General features: G+C 41.7%; 1 protein-coding gene across 7 annotated transcripts in view; it reads left to right on the top strand.

The window, feature by feature from the left end:
• The window catches only part of NPAS2 (neuronal PAS domain protein 2), a 104,723-nt gene that overhangs the window by 31,355 nt on the left and 47,798 nt on the right, over window positions 1-25,570 (top strand). For 5 of the 7 annotated variants that reach the window (XM_057422222.1, XM_057422223.1, XM_057422221.1 and 2 more), the window contains exons 2-3: window positions 19,540-19,593; window positions 24,488-24,636. In XM_057422222.1, the coding sequence (XP_057278205.1) occupies window positions 19,540-19,593; window positions 24,488-24,636 (203 nt within the window). Of the gene's footprint in view, window positions 1-15,964; window positions 15,986-16,024; window positions 16,281-19,539; window positions 19,594-24,487; window positions 24,637-25,570 lie in introns of those variants that run through there. The other 2 variants (XM_057422225.1, XM_057422226.1) reach the window with 2 other exon arrangements.

Genomic DNA, 25,570 nt, shown 5'->3' with positions numbered 1-25,570 from the left:
AGAATTCCCCAGCTCTCCTGAGGTTGCATGTTCCAGTGATAGCATTTACCACCCACCTGACAGGACAGAAGATATGGGCAAGGGAAGCATTGGTTAGATTAGCTATTGCAGCTACCAAGGTGCTAAAGTTGCTTGTGCATGCTTAAGTAATGACAATGCTGAGGATAGTGGAGAAGAGTCCCCCAGGAACAGAACATGAACATTAATTATAGGGGGGAAAATGTAATATTAACATCAGATTGCACACTACAGGAGATCCCAGTGTGACTATTAAAGGAAATTAATTACCACTTCTCTTTACCTTTCAGATCAACTCTTCTTTATAATGAGAATAATTCTTTCATTGTTACCACTAGTATTATCAACTGTAAGAGAATAATTTTTCCTGGTACTCCATTCACTGCTATTGTGCAGCGTTATGTTTTGAAAATAAGTACTTTCAGTGGATACATTGCATCCCCTTCAAGGGGAAGTCCCACATACTAAGATAAGGTTCTGCAAAACAGAGCGATACGCTGAAATATTCATTCCTCTGCACTGTTAAGTATGAAAAAGTAGCATCAAAGTAATTCAGTGTGGCAAAACCAGGACCAGACTTTAGGAGGCAGCATGTCAGCACAGTGCAGGAAAACTCTTTTTTCCCTTAACGACTTCTCTAATCACATCAGCCACACATGGCCGTCATACTGGGTTTGTAAATTCCGGGATTTAGGATCTCTAGAAACAACTAACCTTTCAGAAATAGACATTAATACCTTTAAAGCCAAGTAAAAAAAAAAGAAATAATAATTTAAAGATTCTCAGTCTAAATTATTTTGCACATACCCCATTTCACTAAAATAGAGCAATTAAAAGCAAGAAGATACTCTTACTTTTTAGACTACTCCTGCTTCGTAACTTATGTTTCCACATCCCAGTATATTTCCAAATACGTTTTGCATGAACTCACATGAGAAATTTTTGCTAGTAAAGTCAGAATTGAGGTCAAAACTGGACTAAAAGAAAGCTCATTACAACTTTAACATCCATAATCCACCCTGAGGAGATAGATGAATGCAGCTGTTTCCATTGTACTCTTGATTAACGTATAATTCACAAGTGAGGGAGTGTGAAGGAAACTACTGACTGATGGAAGGTCACCAATTCCAAGAGGAAATAAATGATATATAGGCATCCCATTCATCACTTTATTTGAGTAACAGCATTTTGGATTCTGTCTCTCTAGGGTAAAGCCCATTTAAGATCTTTTAATATTTTTGCAAAGACAAGGCTGGAAAGCTTGTGTAATCTTGGTAACAAAAGAAACATGTACAAAATCCGCATCATCCCAGGGCAGCCAGTGCTTTCTTCCTTGAAGAGGGTGCTAATTCCCTAAATTCTTCGTGATTGCCCTTGCATAGAGGCCGCTAATTATGATTCTTTCAGCCCCACATGAAGATCTGCCATCACCCTGCTATTTTTTAGCATAATAACAATTCTAAACTTTGTTTTAAGTTTCACCTTTGAATTACAAGGAGCATCACTTCTTGAAAAATCCTGATTTTAGGCTCTAATTAGTATCAGGTTCCCAAATTCTGGTTTTAAGGAATATATAAATGTGTGCATGATCCCCTTTCCTCCATCCATCCTCAGTTTTTACAGGAATAAATTTATTAATGAATAAAAGCTATACAGAGAAGATACTGCATTGATTGCTCCCTTCCTTGGTAGAAAAGCTGCTACCCCTCAAGCAGGCATCAAGCTCACGAACCAGCTTTATCACATTGAAATGGAAGCAGTTTAACAGCAGCTAAGACTGGAAAAAGTAACAAGAAATCAACATACTCTACTTGTAAAGTCTGTAGAGAGTTTGGCTAAAATAAGAATCAAAACCAGAAAGTGGTCAGTAATACAGACATCATGTCCAGACAGAGTAAAGTCCTGTGCATATATCTCTGTATTTACTTCTCTTGTTAAGTAATAGCACGGCAATAGGGCAGCCAGACATGAATGAAATGGATTTACTCTTTATTTTCTTCTACAGTTTATTGTCTAAATAATAAACACTGTGCTGCACAGAATCAAATTGATGAATGTGGTCTTCTGCATTTTTGGTGGCTAATACAATTGCTTTGGAGCAGGTCAGTGCACATTCTCACTTTCACTTACTTGGGACAAATACAAACCAAGCGTACCATGAAAAATTTCATTGCATAACATGGCATCCAAAAGATGATGTATGTCTCTACTGTAATATTTTTATTATGCCTCAGAGAAAGCACATTTTAATGCAGTGCTGCAAAAACAGCCACGGGTCTTAGTGCAGGAACATGGACTAGCATTTTCTTCACATAAACTGACAGAACTGCAAAAACGCATGAGATAGAACATCAGCCACATCTTTCTGAGTGTTTGCTTCTTTGGTTTTTTTTTTTTTGGGGGGGGGGGTTGAAATATAAAATTTGAATTGAATTAAGTCCTAATGCTGTATTTGACTGAATTGCTAGATAAAGAAACAAGGAAAAGCTGTGGCATGTCTATAGAATCTTGAGGTGCAGAGGAAACAAGACACAATATTAAAATAAACTCTGCAGGGATTTTCTTTGTTCAGGCTACTACGCAGTCCTGTGGTAAAGGTTGGACTTGATGATCTTAAAGGTCTTTTCCAACCAAGTTGGTTCTATACTCTATGAAAAAATCTTCAGCCAAATTCCGACTCCATCACACCTTCAGCATGCAGGGCGGCTGGATCTGTGCAGAGCAGGCAGACTCCTCATCCAAACAATGACTCTGCTTTAGCAGGAAATCTCTGTATAAAAGGGAAGCCACTGCTGCACTTGGTCGTTCCAGCTTCACTTTAGAGTATTTCTGAGTCTCAATTTCAGGTCAGTTTTACAAGAGCGTTAGCTCCACTCATTTCAAAGGACTTACTGTCGTTCCTCACTAAAGTGAGTGAGAACAGACACTGGCCTCATTTCTCCATCGCAGTTAAAGTGCTGGAGGATGCTGGTAAGCAAATGGTATTTCCCCAGTACCACATCTGGATGGGGCGATGCCACAAATGAAGGGGTATGAGCAGTTAAGGAGGGCAGGTTAAATAGCTTCATACACTCCAGGGAGGGAAAAAATCCGAATTGAGCCCAAGACAGTAGGTTTGGTAGTTTAAAAATAAGGAAACAGCAGATGTCTTCAAATGCATGGTAAGAGGAACAAGTCAGAGTCTTGGCTTTGTGGTGGTTGGGTTTTTAGAGAGAAGGAAAAGAAACCTATCTTCTGAAATTTGGCACAGAGCTTCAGTCTTTTTTTGAATGCTTCTTTGGGATGACAACCTATGATCCCCCTTTTTTTATTGGTTTTACTTCCCATGGTTTCCACATGAGAGTGACTGCTTCAGTCTACAGTTCAGTTCCTCAGGAGAAGGCTAGAGAAGGAAAAGTGTCTTCATCTGTGAACAGGATAATACAGCAGAAAGGGTCAGAGAGCCTCTGTTTGCCTGGGAGCCTTCTTAATGCACCTTGCCATTGACTCAAAGATAGATTGCAATCCATGGCATAATCGGTGCAATTCCTAGCAGCACCTGGATTTTCTTCCAAGGTTTCTCATCCAAGCTTTTCCCAGCCTGTTACTTCTTACCTGTATGATTGAAAGTCATTCTAGCAGCCAGGAACTGAAAAGCAACACAAGCTAGCTGAAAGCTAGCTATGTATTTAGGAGCTGTGCTAGCCATTCGGAGATATATTATCTTTCTTTTTTCTGGGTAATAGGCAAGTTAGAACCTTTCGGTGTTTCAGAAAGAGAGTAGAAGAAAATACCCCTGAGGCCAAGCTGCCTGAGCTCTGATCCTGTATGTGAAGTCCAGTACCGGTGTTTTTCTCATGAACAAAGTAATTGATTCAGCTAAAAGAGAGTGAGGTTGACTTTGAAAATTAAAATCAATGCTTTAATTCAATACACATACAATTACCAGCTATTGAATGGCATGTAATGCACTTTTACGGACAAAAAGAAAACAACAGCACAAAAAGACCAGAAAGGAGGCTTTGACAAATGTTAGGATTCTCATAATGACTTTTTTTGTGTGTGTGTTTTTGAAAGCAAGACTGCAAAGTTAAGCACTGCAGATGATAGGTCATTATGCAGAGGGCATAAAAGGACCAATGATGTTTTTCATATCACTGCTCCCTGTAATGCTCTGTTGTCACAAATATATGGTGATTAGCTATTTATCAGCATGAAAGCACATCATAAAACATTCCACATATCATTGGGTTTCTAATAATCTGTGTCACGGTGAAGATTAATACCTTAAGTCGGACCACATAACTTCATGAAATATCTTCTTTTGCCAAGATTTGCGTTGGGTTTGGCAAATGGAGGATGGAACATTAATGAAATGGGAACATCCACTTTTGTTGAGTCGTCTGTGAAATAACGCTGTTTTGAGGTGGTAGTAAGAATGCCTTGTCAGCATGCAAAACACCTCACCTGCCTTCTCTACTACTGTAGTCCTCCTCAGAATGCGTTTTGGGACATAACTTATTTGTATCAGACCCTTGCAGATCTTTTTGCCGTATGATGGCACACCAAAGGCCAGCACTGCATATCAAGGTCAATATTTTCAGTTTTGGATGTCAACAGGTCAGCACTTAAATCCATGTTTACCCATCTGACTAACTACCCTTCCAAGCATCCACAGAGTGTTTCAGTTCCAGTGATTTATCACTACCTGTGTTTTGACTGATACTTACGCAGACCTCCACTGTGTTCACTGTCTGATACTCACCTAAAAGCTAACCAGTGTAATTACTGCTTCTGGAATAAATAAATAAACAAGCAAATAGGCCTAACTAAAGAAACAAACTGACTTTTGCATTGCAAAAGGGGAATTGTTTAAAATCACAGAAGACCTCTGAAAATCCATCCACGTATTCAGGCTAATTACGCTGCCACCACTAACTTTAAAACCCTGTGCTTGTAAACGTTGCTCTGAGCCCATTCAGAAATTCACAGTTTGAAATGAGATTAATGATGAATCCAAGGGAAATATAACCTTCTCAGGTTAGAGTGTGACTGATGACACCCATCCCCAGTTCAGGGGGAGCAGGTGGGAGTTCATTTAGAGCAATTTATTAATGTTTTTCCCAGAGTCAGTAAAATACATGATAACTAGTGGCACAGAAATATGAGTTCAGCTGAAATCCTCCATAAATTAAAAGTATTTAATTTAATAGTAATTTTGAGGATTTTGCAAAGTGCCGGAGCAAGATAACTGCATTTGCAGAGGAAGCAAGATTGAGAGAACTGTCTCCTGGACTGATGCAACTAATGTATCTTTATAGCCACGCAGGTCAGAATTCAGTAGCAATATTACTATCCTTTACATCAGTATTTCCATGAAGAGAGAGAGAGAAAATATATCAGGAAAAACATTATCTCACATTTCACTCCTCGCTCTTTATCCAGCTGAACATTTACTGCGTGTTTCACAGTATAGTTTAAGACTCCTCATTATTTCTCAGGACAATGCCAGTTTTAAAATAGCTCAGAACTAGACAGTGGACCAACTGAATCACAGCTGCAACTGCATTGCAGTTCATTCCAGTAAAATGTTTCTGAGTGATAAAGAGATAAGAGCAAATCTAAGAATGCCAGCCTTTTGATGGCTTTCTGCTCCAGCTTCTCTTGACTAACATCAGCTTAAATGCTTTTGGTCGCCCAAGAGGCAGCCAGATGCCAGTTCCTCATGGCCAACATGTTCATCAGGCTGTGGCTGGTGTAGCAGCGCTCACGTGCTCCCAAATATCCAGCTCCAATGCACAAGAGGTTATTTAAGGCAACACATAGCCTCTGACCCAGGCACGGGATCCAGTACGATGAAGGCGAGTGGAGATGGTGTGTGCTTCTGCAGGAGGAAGGCAGTGGGGTGCCATGGCCCTAGGGATGGTTTCTTTTGAGGGGAGAGAGTGCTGGCCCAGGGTACCTTGGGCAGGGAGAGAAGCAGGGCAGGGAGAGGCTGTTGCTGCCTGAGGGACAGAAAGCCCGTAACTTGGTTCCCAAAATGCACATCTTATCCGTTTTGGCTTCCAGAGGTTGGACCAATATACCTGTTTTTCTAGAAAACAAGTCAGTTAGACATTAATGGAGCAACACTGGAAAGGATGGGTGACACAGACAGACCCCAATGGCACTGTAAAACTGCTTATTAAAATTTCTGTGCTTTCTTTTTTTCAGAATTTAGGGATAGTGGAGCATTTCACTTTGCTATGGTGTTCTGTTTTGATATTTTTTTTCCTGACCCATGTCCTTGAGAGTGAGGTGGTTAGAAAGAGCAAGATGAGTGTTTCCAAAGAGCGAGCTAAAGACTTGGAACAGATACTTGGATGAGGATCTCCCTCTTTTTCTCATGCCCATTTGAAAAAGCCCCGCTCTGCTTTGGGGGACTTGAGAGACTCCCTGCTGCAGAGTTTAGGAGGACTGGAACATGTTCAATCATGGTCAGAGAGGATAAAGTGTACTTAATTCTCTGCACTTTAGGTGGTTTACATTGGCACAGGCTGAAAGGTTTAGAGTTCTGAAGTTTACACATTCACAAAGTCTTGGTGTTCAGATTTAACATCATGTACTTTTTTCACTTCAAGTAGGAAACAATAAGAACCAGTAGAAAAGTTTTCTCAGGAGCTTGCCTTTTGAAGTATCTAAAGGGAAGAGGATAAGGGAGGATAAAGCCACCCACAGGGAGCCAAATATTTTCCTGTTTAAAAGCAAAAATCCCCAGACCCAAATACCCCCAAAACAGTGTGGCAGTAGGACGATGTCGTTTAAATTGAAGTGCTGTGATACCCATTTTTATACTACTTTTGGCACAGTTTCCATAATTTTATGTCTGTTCTGCAGACACTAAAGTTGCTATAGTTTCTAGAGCCACCCTTCAGACTGCTTTAAACCCACCAGACAAGGAGCAGCAATAGCATATCTGTCACCAAACATCCCAGTCAATCCCATGAAAAACAGCCTTCTTCCTGGGGTCCCCAGAACTGCCTTCAGAATCCCTGGCTTTGTGTGGATTTTAGAAGCCCTTTTCTCCTCATCTCAACCCATAGCCCTGTGATTTACCTCTCTCAGCTGCTTCACATCAGGCTGTGAGCCAGAGAACCTGACCCAACCCCAGTCTCAGCTCCCTGCCAACTGCTTCTCTTTCTTTTCTCCTCTTTCTCTTTTTCCATTTTTTTCCCCCGACATTGAGCTGCTCTAAACAACCTTTATTTGGCGACACTGGGTAAATATGTAAACTAGCAGACCTACAGTGAGCTGCACTGATGCTTCACTACTTGCTTAAAGCCAGCTCAGATATGCCTACAAGATCTGCAGTCACGGTACTGGCTACAGAATAAATGGGATGTAAAATACCTTACTTTCTGCAGGACAGTTAATCCTGACTTTTTTAGACTTGCAGAATTCATGATACATAGAGGGCTCAAGTCCCATTTTTCCGTATGTAGTGGTCTAGTAATGGCCATGGCACTCTCTTTGAAATAAAATGTGGTTCAGCATGAGAGAGATCTAAAATCATGTCAGGGCTTTTTTCCCTCTCCTAGTTTTTACCCTAGCAATTATGAAAGGTAGGTAACAGTGTGCAACAACTCAGGCCTTTTGGGACATAAACACACACTTAGTGTGGCTGCATCGATGTTTGACACAGATGGCGAATAAAACAGAAAGTCATCTTGACTTTCTGACAGCAAATTTTCTTGCAAGTGGAAAGGAAAAATGCACATTCAGAATGGAAAGCAGCACCCATCATAGGCAAAAGATGCTTTCCTACCAATATCATTTGGCACAGAAGAGATATTATTTTGCAGTTCTGAGTCACACAGTACATAAGCATGAGGTGAATCAGCACATCAGTATTTCACTGTGGTTTTCAAGAGTGTCTCAATTTTTTCTTTTCAAAGTTAATATCTGGCAGAGGCATGATTTGATAGTTTGCTTTGGGGCTTTCAATGACTTTTCTGAAATGCCACAGTTGAGTGAACATGCTAAAATTGAAGTGCATTTTACACTCTCTAGACTATATCGTGCATTTAACCTGTGTGCAAGAGGACATTAGCCTGAGATTTTTTTAAATATCTGTTTCATTTTGGCCAATAGGGAGAGTTTAATGTACAATGTTAAGTAGAAAGATGCTGGTGTATGAATAAAAGATACAAACAAAAGCAGTTATAGTTCTCTCTCATTTCCCCATTTCATCAGTTTAGACTTACTTTTAGGCTAATCAGCCGTCAGTCACTGGAATGCACTATGGACAAAAAAAATTGAGTTTTTCAAGTTATTTCCTTTTGTAGGATCCCTAGGAGGATACCTGAATTCTGGAGCCAGATCAGTTTTAATTTATCCTAAATAATCAGATTCAGGACTGACTATGGGTTGAGACTGATTAGTTCAGGCTCTGCATTTAAATTGAACACACAGGCTAAGCTATAAAATTTATTATCTTAACTATTTCTCAGGATCCCCCTTTTCAAGTCACACCCATCTAAAGGGATGCCCAGGACAGGGGCTGTTCCTAGAGCACCAAGGGAGAGCAAGGCTGCCTGCTTTGCAAGCTCCCATGCAGCACTGCCACGCCACATCATGCAAGGCAGCGGTGTTGCACCACAAAAATAGAACACCTGTCAATTACGGTTGAGGAGGCAAAAGCCTCCCTGTAAAATTCAGACAAAATCCCCTGCGACTGTTGAAGCCAGTAGCAGAACAAGTGAGATGAGGTGCAGTAAGAACTGATGAATTAGGGCATTTCCCATGCGGGCAGTATCTCCCTTTAAAGCTGGACTCCACTGGAGAATGATTATGAAGAGCGTTTTCCTGCTTCTGTACATGCTTTGGGTTTGCTTTCCCTTCTTCATGTCTTATTTTTCAGTTGTGCTGACCCATAAGAGTTATCATTACCTAAAAAAAAAAAAAGAACAGGCATGTGATGTGCTCAGTACAGTAAAGGTTTGAATTTTTCATCTCTGAACATTTTGTTTTTTGAATCACTGTATTCCCAGTAGCAAAGCAAAAATCATTTGCTTTAATGCAACTGCTAATAAAGATGATATCAACACAAACCTCTGTTTGTTCATATGTTGAGCTCATTGAATAAAGAAGCTTATCATTTATCTGTGTAGAAGCTTTTAATTAGTTTTCTGAATTTACTCCAGAGATTAATGGGCAGATAATATTCAATATATGCTTTATTGTTTCAATTTCTTTATTGAGATATCTGAATTTGTATGCTCTTCCCTCTTTGATCTTTTACTCTCTGTGCTAGTAAATGTAAAATTTTTGGCTGCAAAAAGACTCATAAAAAATTTCCACTGGTCCATTGCATCTAGGTGATGGTGGGTGGTTTATAGTGTAGGACACAACGGCAAATTCTACTCTATCAGGAATTATAAACTGTGCTCAGAATAGATCGCTTACACTGGTGTCACTTGCTGGCAATTTTCAAGATTTCCAGTAACTGGTAGGGGAGGTGCCTTTACCTGCTTGCATACCAGATAAAGAGTTTGTGAACTTAAGCGTTTCTTTTTCATTGAGATTTCTTTTGACCTTTTTCTCCAGCTGCCACCTTTCCCCCTGACCCTGACCATAGAATAGAATCATAGGATGGTTTGTGTTGGAAAGGACCTTAAGATCATCTAGTTCCAACCCCTCTACCCATTTACAAGGTGTGCACAGTGTTGTCAAAGTCCACATAGGCTTCCCAGGGAAGTGATGGAATCACTGTCCCTGGAAGTGTTCAAAAACTGTGTAGATGCCCTCAGTGACATGGTTTAGTGGTAGTCTTGGCAGTCCTGGGGTAATGGTGGGAGATGATCATCTTAAAGGTCTTTTCCAGCCTAGTTGCTTCTATGATTCTATGATTCTCTAGGGAGCCAGAGCAGGTGGAGTTCAACCCTTGGGCTGTTCATGAAAAGGGCTTTAAATCTGTACTTCAGAGGAAGCGGAAGTGTCAGAGGCATCCCTGATGGTAGCCAATATCCACAGGCAGCTACCAGCCTAGTGCAAGGCCTGTGCTCTCTTGTTGCCAGGAAGAGAAATCGAGCCCAAGCTGCTGAATTAATCTTTGCTTTTCTTCATATCTTGTGCTTTGGGAGAAGGTGCACCTTCAAAGTGCAGATAAAAGGGAATGGAAATCCTAAGTAAACAGTGCATCATTTTTATTAAAAACAGTGCCCTATGTAAATATAAAGTTCAACATTATGGCTTTGTTGGCCCAGTAGGAGAAGGATTAAAAATGCTCATTAATGGGATTTAAAAGCAGGAGTTCAGTAATATTAGCTACAAAAATATAATTATCGTAATTAAGATTGCAAAGTACTAACGAAGCTCTTGAATAATTATCCTTTTTCCCTAGAGATTAATTTCGTAAAACCTGATTTGAATTTTACATCACACTGGAGAAACTTTATCACTGTAAAAATGGGAGCCACTGATAGCACTGAAAGGCTGACAAGAGCGGTACTTCACACATCAGTGGGAATGTTCCGGCACCACAGCTGGAGTGTGGCTCAGACTAGGATAGGAAGGATTCAAGGGCATAAACGTTTGAGATCATGCAAAATGCAGGTGTAATCTTGGTCTGCTGCTGTGTCTGAACTCTTGGCAGATCTATGGAATCAGACACAAAATTGGGGAACTGCAAGTGGAGAGCATTCATCCACAAAGAGCCATGCAGGTTGTGTGTCTCTGGCTTCCCAGTGTCTTTAGTCTTGGTGGTACCCAGACAAACCCTGATCTGACTGCACCTTCCTGCCCTGGTCTTGTCAGAAATGACCTGAAAGCCATGTAGGTTACATGATTCACCTGCAAGGGAGATAGCAAGCTGTACAGAGCAATAGTCTGTATGGTCTTGCAGTGTCTATAGGCTTGCAGGGTCACTTCTGAAAAGAGAGATACAGCAAGTTCTCAAAATTAAATGACAACAAATGTCCATTTTAAAATATCTCCCCAAAACAGCTTTTGATGATTCATCTCCCCAGATGATTTAATATTTAGTTCTGCTGACAGGAATATGATAGTTACCATAGAGCAGAAAATTTAGTGTGGTGTGTGAGTTATAAGCAGATATGTTATCAAGCTGTTAACACAAAAGTGATGGGATTATTGGTGTTGATATCTGTATTTATTTCTTTATATTGTAAAGGGATTTTTTTTCCCCTATACAGCACCAGATTTAGGCCACAGCTTTGCCTCTTGTACTGTGCAGAGAAGTTGTTGCTTCTTGTAGGCTCTCTGCAGGGATGGTCATGTTTCTCCCCACACCTCCCACCTCCAGCCCACATCAATGGCAGAGCAGCTGAGCCCCAGTGGGTGTCACCATGCTGGGATGCCCATAAGGATGGAGAAGGTTGAGGAGAACCTTCACTGCCTGGCTCAAGTCCCAGTCCACTCCTTGGAACTGGGCCCACCAATTCATGCTGATTGAAGAGGCAAGGCTAGGTCCCATCGAGGCAGGGAGAAGGCAAGGGTACTAAGAGAGGACAATCCTTTTGACATTTAATTTGGCAGCACTGTGAAAAAAAAATCAGAATTCCTTTCTGGTGTCAGTATTTTTGCTGTTTGCAAAATTATTCCTAGGCCCAGAGCTTTATTAAAAAGCCATAAATGGTTAACAAGTAAATGAATGTGGGGGAATGAGACAAACCTATGCCAGTTCCTGGACATCTTGCTTTATACTGCCACGATAGCCTGTTTAATTGGATGGAAGGGATTAAAAGGATCTTGTCAAGACTATTGCTGCCAGAAAAAAAAAAAAGGAGAGTGACTTTGACAATAGTCCCATCGAACAGCCAGAAAAAAAAAAAAGGAGAGTGACTTTGATTTTCTGCTTCTGTTGGTGTTTCCCAGGTAGTTCGTGCCAAACAAAACAGCAGTCCTTGAGTTTTTGACAAATAAATCTTTATAGTGTTATACTTGCATGTTCTGCCAGTTTGCCTGTGCTGGCTGAGCATTGACCATCAAAAGATCATAGGTCAGATGTTATATTATTGTACTTATTCAAATATTTGCAGAAGCAAATAAACTTTGATTCTTACAACTGAGAATACTTTCATAACTGTGACCATTTTCAAGGGAAGATTTTAGAGCTCATGCTTACAAAATAATCCTTGCAGCTCTACCTCCACATTTCGGTCTGGATTTTTGAGAAGATACACATACGTGAGGGACTTCTTATAGCAGTATAGAGTTAAGCATGTGTTAAAGTCTTTGTACATTTGGGAGTTCTGATATGATGAGGATCAAAGTTTTATAAATACCTAAAACAGATTAAGAATATGAGAAGTAAAGAGAGAAGAATAACAGGTCTTGCAGTCATGGGCCATTCTTATGGGAGTCATTTTTCTTTTTCTACTTTTGCTAATTCTGTCATAAAGTGACCATACTTTTTTTTTGAATTAACATCTAAAAGTGACATGATAGACTCCTGGCATATAAACATACAAGCTAAGATGTATATCTTGCATTCTTTTCTCTTAGGTGGCAAGTTTATAAAGCAGGAGGGATGTCAGTGTAGGAGAGAGTGCACAGGCTATGTGTATCACGGAAGAGCAAGAGCATAATAAAATAGATTTCAGTAACATATATAAGAACTAGTTTAGGGGACTGATATGCTTAGGAGCATGTGTGTTGCCAGTGGAAGCCAGCTCAGCAGAACCAGAATCAAAGGACAATTCAGGTTGGAAATGATCTCTGAAGATTTCCAGTCCATCCTCCTGCTCAAAGCAGGGCCAGATCTGAGATCAGACCAGGCTGCTTAGGGCTTTGCCCAGTCACGTCTTGCAAGCCTCCAAGGATGGGGATGTCACAGGATGGAGAAGTGTTTCCTACCTCCATTTTCAGTTTACTCCCATTATTTCTCACTCTCCCATCCTGCACCACCATGAAGAGTCAGCTCTGGCACCTCACTGATCCCTTGTAGGCAGTGGAGGGACTGTTAGGTGTCCCCAGTGCCATGTCTTTTTCAGACTGAACCAGCCCAGCTACCCCAGCCCCTCCTCACGAGGCAAGTGCACCAACCTGGACCACACTGAATGCTCTTTGCTTCCTCCAGTTAATCTCTATATTTTCTGTGCTGGGGGGCCCAAGCCTGGACACATCACGCAGGATGTGGTCTAACAATTGTTGAGTCAAGGGGCATAATCACTTCCCTTGTTCAGGCTGTGCTCCTGTCCATGGTGCAGTTGGCTGTCTTCATCACCACAGCATGCCACTGGCTCCTTTTTGTTGCCTTTGACATGCCCTGCAAGTGTCAACTTCCACTGAGTTTTGGCTTTCCTGCCACCACTCCTACAAACCCAACAAAGTCAATACAGAAAGACAGTACCTCCAGCGGATGATTTACCATCCCTTGCCACTTTGCTCATGCATAAGCTTTGACAAATATTTGGCTGTGCACAAACCAGTAATGACTAAGCCTTTAGCTGCCCCATGCCTCAGTTTCGTCATTGAAATGCACCCATTAACTCCAGCACACTGGCCAGGCTTTGCAAACCCCCTGCTTCTACAAATGGCACATGTTGTCAAGTAGGGATGCAGTAGTCTGAGCAACCTCATGTGCCCCATGACAAGCCCAAGTGCTTTGTCTCCATGGCTCATACAGAAGGTGAGAGGGCTGCCAGCAGACCACTGCAGTCACATCTTCCTCTGTTCATTGCACGCAGCAATGTTACCAAACTGACCTACTTTCCCCATCCACCCACGGAAGGCTAATCCTGTTTAGCATTGCTGGAAGGGGACGGGCACGCAGAGAAGTGCTCCGAGTTATACAGATGGCAGTCTTTGCTGATTAATGTTAGCTTAATTTGTTTGCCTTTCTGTTTCCAGCCGTGCGAGGGGAGAGCAGAGCAGCACTTGAACACAGGGATTCACTCAGCCTGTTCACTGAAGTCTGAATGGCTTTAGTCATTCCGTAATAATAGTAATAATAATAACAACAACAAGAAGGAAGATAATGAGCAAGTATGTACTGATCTTCATGAGAGATCCGTAGCATCACACAAACTTTACGTGTTGCTCACAAGCTAGAGATAAAGGACGCCTCTCACTTATCCTGGCCATGCTCCAGCACGGCACTGCTGACGTCGCTCCTGACTTACACTGATGCAAATTGCACCACATCTGTAGAGCGTCTGTAGACTGCACATCCTAAAAATCAGCCAGCACCAGAGTTAGATGGGGGAAGCTAAGAGCACACAGTAGTAGCTGCAAGGTTTCTGATATGCGGAAAAGAATACCTCTTCCCACTGACTGGAAATACTGTAAAGAATAAAACCTGAATGTGCTGTGAGCCTTTACTTCTCTTCATCATGATCTCATAACGCTCAGCTGCATTACCTGTGAGCATCTTCCTGCCATCCCTTGCTCAGAAGAATGGAGCATTAATTTATGTCAAATTCCATCATTTTCATTATCTGCATTTGGATTATGTTTTAATGTCTGTTTTGCTTTAAGCCTGTTACCATCTAAAGATTCATTGTACATGTATGTATGAAACATGGAGAAGCCGCTATCTTCTCAAAAAGTTTTTTTTCTTTTTTGGAAACCTCTAACAACCTTTTATGTCGTTTAACAAAAGATAGTATTCTACTGAATGCAGGAAGACTAAGCTGCACACTGACAAAAATAATCTAAAGCTGGACACTTACCATGTTACTGGATTTTTCCTTTACTTGTTAAAACAGTAATTCCCACAATAATCGCAGAATGACATGATTCATGGTAACTGCAGACTGTCATTCTCCCACTGAAAAGTCACAGTCCGTTCTCAAATAGCAATGTGTGTCGTCAGGACTGTGATTTTTTTACCAGCTTTTCTTAAGTTTTCTTAAGGCTACTCTATTTACTTTTTGATAAATCAATTTTGATTGCTAAAGGTGGGATTGCATTGCATTTAGATATGGACTCCAGCGTTTTCTTGTAACAGTTCATAGGTTTACACCTGAAAAATAAGATGAAGAGGTACAGTTCATTTGATGTATCTGTTAATCTGTTGATTTATTCTGATTTGTATTTCTACAAATCCTTCATGTCATAGCCCTCTCCACATCACAGAAATGTGCACTAATGTGTTTAAAATGGTCAGACGGTCACCTCTTCCCTGTTACTCTGTGACCTCTTCTGCCACTTACCATTTGCTAATCTTTCTGTTTTCCCCCAGAAAGGCTTGGAAGGGAAATATTTTACTTGCTAGTATGGTTTACTTCATTCCAGAGCTCTGCCCTTCCTGAGAAGAAGAGGGTAGAGCTGCTAGTGCCAAGCTAAGAGTGGTGCTCCCCAATGTTAGCTCGTGCCCATCAAAGCCATTTGTAGAGCACTCATGGGACAGCACCATGTCCAACCACAATGCCAAGAGATGGCACTGGAGGTTGAATGATGTGTCTGGAAGGCACAGGAACATGTCTCCCCTCCACTCTGTTGCTCTTTTTCTTCCCTCTTCACAAAGATAACAGTTGTTGGGGAAGGTTTGCCCACAGGCCAGAAGGTAGTTCAAGATGTTTCTTCCCAGTGTCCCAATTTTCCCTGCAACCCTTGCCCGTCTCCTTTCTGTGAGAGGATTGTTCACCAAGTGCAATATCATCATCTCTTCTTCTGCTGGTGGTATTATATCAGCATCCTAAGTGGTCTGAGCGTGAGGTCCAAGGGAGGGCTGAGCATGCCCTGTACAAGAGAAGTGGCTGAATACCCCAAGCAGACCCATGGGTGGTAGACACAGACACCCCACTGTGCTGGAGAAGGAAGTGGAGGAAAAGCCCAGTCTTTCCCCCACAGCTGCCCAACACAGAGCTAGAGGAGCACAAGCACTGCAATTTCTCATCAGGCTTCCCCAGGCGCGTATCAGGACCTCTAAAAACAATTTGTCTCTGATTTAATTCAACTGTGTTAAACGAATATGATTAAAAATTCTCGTTAAATGTCAGGCTGATTTGTAGGAACTGAGATTAGCTGACCTCATGGCAACTCGGTGGGAAATCAACAACTGATTACTTATGTTTGAGTGTCAGTCATTTTGTAGCGTATCCTTATGAGCAGTAGGGCAGGAAGGACTGAAACCAACCTCACCCACATGAAAAAGTAGTAGTTTAATTTGGTAATGAAACATTTCCAGTGCAGGATAAGGTGATCAGTGCCAGATGAATTTTACAGTGCAAGCTTTGTGTCCACTGGGAATAGACTGTATCAAAATAAACATGTGCAATCTTTCTTCTGTGGAGTCCATGGAACAAGCTGGCACTCTGCCTGAATTACTTCTTTCCCAAGCAACTAATCATTGTGTGAATGAATGTGGGGGGTATGTTTGTGCTATTCTCCATCTGATAACTAAGCCACAGCTATAGATTTAAGTTTTAGCCTGTCTTCTCTTTCCATAATGTCACTCTTCCCTGCCTGTGGATATGTGTCTTGAAGTACCACCCTGATGGTAGTACTTGAGCTTTCTTCTCCTTATTCCAGGTGGTTCCCATCTTTTTGAGAAATAGCATCTTCACTGCTTGTTGATAATGATATTAATGAAGTTCCAAGTGTAACTTGGAGCTGTTAAGTACTCTGTTGGCAGGAGTTACAACATGTGGTGGTGTTACCTTTAGGTTTCCAAACTGTTTTCATTAGATAAATCCTTGTGACACCAGGGTTTTTTTACGTTACCTCATTGCAGGGAAAGGTGGCACAGAGCCACAATGTTTACTGCCTGCTTCCCTCATCGCGACAAGCCAGAATTGCCTCAGAAACCAGGCACTGATAGGGATGAGAGAATAGATTTCCAGTTTGCTATCTGGGACCTTCCCAGATGAGGGAGGATAACATAAAGCAAGCAGGTTGCTCTAAGCACATGCCTAAGCTCCATGCCATGGTTTTCTCCTCCAGATATAAGCCAGCATCTGGTGTGGCTCAGGAGAGGGATGGCAATACTGGTTCACAGCAGCTGTGTACTTGCCATATCTATTTTATTGAGAGCAGTTTTAATTTCATATGATACGTATGTTCTGGCAAAAGCTGTTAGCAATGCTTACGAAGCTCTGGAGATTTTGCCCTGTGAGCAAACAGAAGCAAAATGACAATTAGGTATTGTCTAACACTAGCAACAGCACAGCAGGTCCAGAATTTCATGTCAGTCGGTGAGAAACCTTGTTTACTGGAAGCTGGCCATGGATTGCTTTACAGATGTAGCCAAATCCTTGGCAGAACAGACCAGTTAGACCTGTTGCTCTCTTGTAAGGGTAGAGGTTTCCCCGCAGTGTAATTCTTTGATGGCTTATAGGGTGCAGCTCTAGGAAGCCCCTTTCCATTAGGTACATTGTACTTGTCCAAAACAGCTGATCCTGACTGCCCCATCCATCATCAGATCCATCCAGAGGTCTCACCCCATATTCCTGCTTTCTAGTGGGAATTTGTTACAACCAGAGGAAGCCTTGGTGCAGCAGAGGAAGACCTTCAGGGATTCAGAGAAAGCAGTTTCTGCTGACACTGCCCCATTTTGCTTGTCATACCCTACATTCAACGAGGGTTCAGGCAACAGAGCATTTTGAGCAAAGGTCGAGTAAAGAACTACAGCAAAATCCTAAATGCTAACACTTGCCCTTGTTAACTGGTGCCTTCTTTGTTCTTGGATAATGCAGGTGAACATTTTCATTGCAATAATGAACAAATAAAAACACTGAATGTTATCTCTACAGTTTAGCCTGAATTATTTGAAAACATACTTGCTGGGCTAGCAGTCTGATTCTGCTATTGGGCAAATAACCACCTAAAGTATTTGTAAAACACTGGTGAATAAATTTTAACTGGGTCTATAAATCTTCCTAGTCTAAAATATGGAGAGTGATATATGGCTGACTTGGCTGTTTTGCAAGGCCAAATAAATATCTGAAAAAACATTTTAAAATTACATAGCATTATTCATTCTTTTATTCTGTATGGTGGAACTCAGCAACTTAAATTTGCCAGTTATGACTAAAAAAGCCAGTCCCTCAGCTTTCATATTTCCTCCATCAATGAGTTGAATGCCATGAGGTATTATCTTTACCCTCCAGTCAGTGACCTGTGGCTTTAATTCCTCATTCCTCTTATATTTGATAAACATTACAGTGTAGTTTCATATTCTTAGCTAACTGTTGAGTAATGAGCAGGTGGAATATTACTGTAGGAGAATTAGTAGCAGAAAGACAGAATTTACCCACTGCTCTTACTATCAATAACTTTGCATTCCTGTTTTTCCATAAAATGTTCTTTAAACAAGCCTATTTATGTGTGACTCATATGTGGAAAACACCATGGGCTTAAATAATGCCTAGCAATTAACTTCCCTTCTCTCCCCCTCCAATTTTATTCATGTCATATTTGTTAAGAACTCATTAAATGAGAAATTGATTTTTGAAAGTGAGTGTTACCATTGCCTGTCATTACACTGCTGCTTTGAAAATGACGCATTGACAATCCAGGGTTTGTAGCAGTATTGTGCTGCCGGTTTGGAAAATATTCGTGTAGGATGCAGCAGCACAAGGCTTTTGTGCCTGACATGGGCATGAGGTGCCCTGAGAGGCTGCAGCAGCACAGGGATTCTTCCTTGGGCTGAAGAGCTTACAGCTCAGGCATCACTTTTCATGAGGCCATGGAGCAAAGGAGGGTGGGCAGTGATATGGCAACAAGCATTCTCAGGATCTCAGCCTTCAGCTGGGCTGCTCTTGTGTTTTTCCCTTTGTCTTGCCCACACAAATTTACTCAATTACCCCCTTTTATTGTGCTGCTGTATGAACATGTCTTGTGCTCAGAGTACTTTCTCCTCCCAGCTCAAAGTGCTATTGGAGCAATTGAGCTATAAACCTTATGTCAGGTCACAACATTTTGGTGAAGATCAGCAAAAAGAGTGACAGGGATGGCACAGTCCCCATGCTCAGTGTGGCACTGCCATGCAGATGGTTTGTCTGAGCTATGGGGAGGGGTTTTTCACAGTGCGGCTTGGCCACTGGGATTTATGAGTACACTTTGAATTTGGGGTGTAATTCAATAGAGTTACTACCGTCTCTTTTGGCTTTGAGTCAGGACCCACAGAGGAGGACAAAGAGCATGCCAGCAGGATGCCCCATTTGAGAAGTCAGGCATTGGTGATGCCAGCTAATGCACTGGGGGTGGTTTTGGGGCAAATGGGGGGCACTGAAAATGCCTTCCCAACTTGGCAGTCCTGAGGGCTTATCCAGCCTGCAAGTTTGCAGAGAGTAACCTCCACATGAAAAAATTCCCTCAAGAAGTCTCTGTTTTTGTACTGTGCTGGTGCACCATGTTGTGCCTGGGAGCCTTGATCTCTGGCTGGAGCCCCTAAGGCTAGCGTGACGCTCAGAACTAACATTATTCACAACGGATGTTTCCTAAAATCAAGGACTGTGGCATAAAGCACTGCTGACACATTTATCTGACCTGAATATCATCGCTCTTATTAAAATGAAATAGAGCAACTCTGAGATTAACCTGCAAGTAGAGCTAACAAAATGACAATTCATAATGATTCTCGCATTCCTTCAACAGAAAAAACTGCTTAGACAATCTAATGGATGAAGATGAGAAAGACAGGGCAAAGAGGTGAGCATTTTTTCTTTTATAACTCTCTGTTTAACTTGTGATGATCTTGATACTGTTTGTTGCTGCAGAAGCTGTTTTATCCATGATCAATTAATCAAAAAAATACAGCCAAGCACCACTTGAAAAACTGCCATGTCAGATTCCTATTCTCGGCTACCCTGTAAGAAGAAAATAACGTAACGATGTTTTCTGTGGAAAATGTCAAAAAAGCATTGATCATTTTCTTCACATTACTGCACAACATGAGAACCGAAGAACCAACAACGTACTCCTGCCACTATAATACATCATCTGAGCTTCCTGAGTGTATAAAAAATGTGGGGTTTTTATACAGAGTACATTTTGCAAAAGATAACTAAAAAATTGGGGGTTCTTATGGTGGCCCTTTATTCATCAATGCCTGTCTCACAGTGATAAGAACACCCAGAAGTTACCTTCAGAGCAGAGAAAAACCACAGAAAGTGCTTGAGACAGCCCTAAATAGGCACAAACCTTCACGCACATACATTCTGCACTCCGTCATCAGGTCCCGGTTGGCAGGAAATTGTGAGCACTTAGTGGGGAGGGAAAAGGTGTGTTTCAAGGCAGAAGACCTATGGCAGTAAAACTCCTAATAACTGTCAGATCTGACTGGCATCTGCAGAAAAGCTGTTTGGAAGCATTTGAGGTGGTTATTTTTCTGGATGTGTTATCAAAACCGCAGTTTAATTGCTTTAGAGGGAGCCATGGATTGCACACCTCTTTCCCCTCGGTTCCCCTCTAATGAGAGTATTGCCAGTCCAGGCACAACTAGTTGATCCAGTTTCATCTCTTTTGATTCCGACACTGCTTCTTTCCTCCCTGCAGCTTTTTCTCCCCAATATAGGTCAGCACAGGCTGCAGCCAAGCTCAACTGTTTCCCTTTGCTTCCTCCTCTTAATGTGTGCGTGCTAAGGATGCAGAAGGCCTGCCTTTGCTATCAGGAGCAAAGTGCCAACCCAACTGCCTCCCTTTAGGCTTGCAAGGGGTGCCCACTGAGGCCAGGGCAAAGAGATGGCTCTTCCAAGCATCTCCATGCTCATCCTGCAGCACAGCAGGAGGTGTCAACCTTCCCCAGAGCCCCAGGGTCAGAGAAGGGGGAAGAAGGGGAAGGAAACCCACCATAGATTGTTGCTTCATATTCTTAAGGCCTGATTATCTTCAACATATCTGTGTGTTAATTGTTGTGGTTTTTTTAATGCATTAAATGAATCCATATAGGAAAAAATAGGCTCACACATATCCTCACTATCAACAATTATCATTGCCATCTGGTATGGTTTTCATGCCATTTGTTCCTGGAGGGAATTTTTGTCATGCCCTGGGGCAGGACTCTATCAAGGTGGATAAAAAGTGATAACTTTGAAAATGAGAAAAGGAAATTGTTTCTTTAAATTGTAATTAAGTACATTTTGATTCTGATAAATAAGTCTGAATTTGAAATTAAGTTTGAAACCATGAGAGACTTTATGAAGGTCTAAGGTTACTACCTTATACTAAAATCACTCAGATTTATTTAAAAGGTACAGGTTTTCTTCCAAAGCTTTAAAGAGAGTCAGACTTGGGAGAAGCCATTTGCTGAACATCTTACTGTTGTGCCTTGAAAACTCGGGACTCTCATCTGTGCTGTGCCTCAGGGGAAATGTTTTCTTTGTTTTCTTCTATTTGGGATAAGGACTGGGTCCCTCAGTGTTGAGAAACATGAGAAGAGATAAAAAAAACAAGAAAATTGTTCTTTTCTTTCATTTTCTGTGTTAAAAGTAGGTGAGATTGGAAATTTCTAGATCTAACTCTTCAGGGATGGACCAGAAGCTGGGTTTCTCAGGTTAGACACACACACACACACACACACACACACACACACACACACACACACACACACACCATTTTACTGTCTGCTGCAATTTATTAGGCACATACAGGTTGTATTATACAGAAATGAGAAGAGGATCCATCTTCTCCCAAGGAGAGGCACCTGTTCTCCCAGCCCTTTTCTAAGTGTTTAGTATTTGGCCAAGACATGGAGACTGCTTATTTTGAGCCCCATTCTGCATCAGCTGACTCCCTAAGCTACTACTTCACTCCAAAAGCCACAAGGACTAAAATGTGGATATGATGACACCACACTTGTGGGCACTGAAGATCTCTTTCAGGTCTTCTGATCCTCTGGAGATCAGAAACCATAATTTCAATTCTTTGATCCTAGATGAGGTTTATTTTGGTTTATGGATTTATTATTTTAAAACAAAAAATGTGCTTTGTGCACTTTTTTCTTTATTTGCTTTTATTTTAGTTTAATTTAGTAGGTTTTGTTGGTTTTTTTTTTTTCAATTCATTGAATTCAAAATTCCAACCAAAACCAGCTTGAAGTGAGCCATGAGAAAGCGCTTAATAAATGAATAAGACCACTTGCCTTTTTCCACTCCATGAAGAGTAAATTTAAGAATGAAGGTATGTGGCACAATTACTTCCTTTGTTGCATGTAGAACATATCCCACTGGGCAGCAAAAAGAAATATGAAATTTAGTGTAAAGTTGTATTTCATTGTAAATCACCAAGACGTAATGACTGGTAGTCAGCAAGTATCAGTGTCTCTTTAAGGTGACCAGCAGCAAATACATAAGAGAATAACAATGGCTGTTTATGACACGTTTTACCATTCTGAATTCAGGCTGTCCTGTATTGCTTTTAGCTGTATCCACTAAAAAGCCACATTTTATTCATAATGTGCCTCTTCCCCTTGGATATGCTGTTTTGGTTTTTTTCTTGGAGTAGTGAAGAGGGAGCAGAACTGGGACAAATAGTATGGAATTAAGACAAGGACTCTTTTGGCTTACTGTAAATTATGTGCCATAGCAGACATATTATTTCCAAGCCTAGAAAATAACCTTCCAAGGGAAGTGATGAAAACTACATTATTTAACACATTTACAACTGGACTGAACAAAGCATTTACAATTGTTCAGGGATAGTTTTTCTCCCTCCCCCCCCCCCCCCATTTTTCCTTATTTTTTCCTTTTAAAGATTTTACTGTGGTCATCAATTCAGATTTTGGTAGAGTTGTTTCCACTAGAGGAGTTTTTTATTTCCTTTGTGAATAAAATGTCAAGTGTTAAAAATAGATACTTTATATTTTAGAAAAAGCAACACTTTCCCTATAGATGGTTGGTGTTTTGTTTTATTTTCAGGGCAGGAGATCAAGACCCTTTAAGCTTAAAATGAACTGAGGATTGAATTATGAGGAAGTAAAATGTTGACGTTCTTAACATCCCCTTGAACTGTGCAGAAATAGGATAAGGCTGGAGCTTTTCACATCTTGTTCTGACAGCCTTTTGCACTGTAATAAGAACAGGCTGAAATCAGTCAGGCGGTATCCACCCAATCTCTTGTGTTCAAAGCTGTAAAATAATCAAGTGTTGGCTTCTATCCAATGTATCTCCAAGTGTGTTCAGGGTTGAGAGCAAGACAAACAAAAATTACCCCTCTGTCAGTAGTAACATCCAGAAGCCTCTGCAGTGATTTCTCTGCTGGAGTTTATTGCCATCCTGGTCCTTCAAGGGGATGTAAATGCTGGGCTAAATTCTGCTCTGATTTTCACTAGCATGCATCCAGAGCTCATGAGGAACGACAGAGTTAGCTGGGACTAAGAAATTCAGAGTGAGAACTGGCCTCTTGGCTTTTCTTTCCTGTCTACATGAAACCAGATTTTTAGATCTTTACGTAATTAACAAAGCAAATCTTGTTTGCTTGAGGACCTTTCAGAAGAACAAACACAGATCTTCTGGGTTATATTTATCTGTATTTTCACATGGCTACAGAAGCCAGGGTGATAACCTCCAAGTAGAATGACTGTTGTATTCATGGGAGCAATTCAGAAAATACTTGCTTGTGTATAGGTTGACATACAATTTTAAAAAAAATATCAAGTGCCCACACCGAAAAGATTATCAACAACCGTAATGACAGTATTGTGGTGCCAAAACACCCCAATTGAAATCAGATCCTTTCTTCGTATGAGCTTTTCATGCACAACAGCAGAAGCAGGCTTTATCTGAGGAGTTTGTAAACTAAACAGACAAGACTGGCAAAGAAAGCTGCAGGACTTCTCAGCCCCCAGGTCGGGTATCCCACATGCAGTCCATGCTGGGTGGGATAAGACATGCTGGATGCCCTCCCTCCTGCTTGCCCTTGTCACCTTGGAAAGGAGAATGAAGTAGGTGACATATGAACTAGATGAGAGCTGCAGCAAGCTCTACTCGGATCCCTGATCTTAATGACTGGGAGACAACAGCCTGATTCCTCTCTATAAGCCAGCCTGGAGGTAACCAGAGGACCTGTAACCAAAGGAGGCTGGTCCCTCTAGATGGACCTAGCTCCAGTGCAATGGCTGAGCTGCAAGAATGGGGTCCCTCTCTCCTGTTAGGACTGCCCAGATGAGCATGACCCATAGTTTTACTAGTCCCCCACTCTTCTTTATGGATGATTTTAGTGTTGTCACAGTATTCTTATTTCTTCTGGTTCCGAGTGCCTCATCAGAGGCTGTATGTACTTTCAGGATTCTGTGCATGCTTAGGAGATGGGCACAGCTCCTTCACCTACAGGCTTAAAGCCAACCTGATGTAGACAGAGTGTCCAACAGCAGCACAGATGGGCAAGCAGAGCCTCCATCTCCCCACTGGACTCTAAAGGGAGCTCAAAGACAAGAGCAGGAGGTGGGAAGAGTTGCCCCCTATTTGTCTCTGCAGCTTTGCCGGAGGCCAGTGTTGATCTTCATGTGAGGCACACAGCAAGTTAATTTCTATGTGTGTATGTTGCAAAGAGCAGGCACATGACGATTTTTCCTCTTGGTCATCCTTTTTTTTTCCCTGGTCCACAGGGCTTCACGTAACAAGTCTGAGAAGAAGAGGCGTGATCAGTTCAATGTTCTCATCAAAGAGCTCAGCTCCATGCTTCCAGGCAACACTCGCAAAATGGACAAAACTACTGTGCTGGAAAAAGTCATTGGCTTTCTGCAGAAACACAACGGTAAGATTTACTGCAGCTCTTCGTGCACTTGCCAGACAGTTACTACAATATCTTGTTTCCTTCAGTGATTATCAGAATGGCTCAAGGGGCCTAAAAGTGCCAACATAAAGTTGGGATGTTTTTTCTGTCTCATCCAAAAGGATCATTTGCAGGCATTGTGCTGCCCAGATCCATCTCCTTGACTACTCTTCATCTGAGGATGACTCAACCTGCTAGAGAAGGGGTGAATGTCAGGAACCAAGGGAAGAAGGGCAACAGTGCCCTGCAGCATGCATTAAGAAGAAAGACACTTTGAACAAGAGAGATTTGGGGCCAGAGGCAAGAGTCCCTTCCTTGAAACCTGCAATATTGTGAGCAGAAGAACAAAGCATTCACCCCAGCTTCTCTACAGAAAAATGCAGGGAAGCAATCTGCTGAGCCCCCCTGCTCCTCCTCAGTGGACTGTGTAGGACTCAGTTCTCCAGTGAGCAGAAAACTTAGACCAGAAAGGGCCCAATTTGTGAAGTCAGCTTCAGCAAATTACGTCCACGGATAGCAGATGTGCTTCACCCAGCGTGTGCAAGCAGAAGCTACATCGCAGCCTGCAGTTGCAGTGGTAAAGTTCAGCCTTAGAAGGCCAGGAATTTATTTTTTAATGCACAGAGCAGTGACAGTTGAGTGCTTTAGAAATGTACCCTCAGAGAGGGCAGAGGAGATTTCTGACCCTGCTGATTTAATCTGCTTGGTCTAGTTTCTAGCCAGTGAGAGGAATGTGTGTTGTGGGCTCCCTGAGGCATGGACATCCACCAGCAGTGGACAATAGAAACACTTCTCCCTTATAAATCAGGGAACTGGTTTAAAACGGGGCTCCCTTGCTCTGTCTCTGTGAGGAAAAGGCTTTGGTGAGTGACTGAGGGGAACGTCCCTGGTCCCACAAAGCAGAATGGAGTCTCAC

The sequence above is a fragment of the Pezoporus wallicus genome, unplaced genomic scaffold (assembly GCF_028554395.1).
Source record: "Pezoporus wallicus isolate ANWC-B61680 ecotype Strahan unplaced genomic scaffold, APGP_CSIRO_Pwel_v1 contig_5785, whole genome shotgun sequence".
Lineage (NCBI taxonomy): Eukaryota > Metazoa > Chordata > Aves > Psittaciformes > Psittacidae > Pezoporus > Pezoporus wallicus.
Note: the sequence above shows the minus strand (reverse complement) of the source record. Positions and strands in the feature narration are given on the sequence as shown.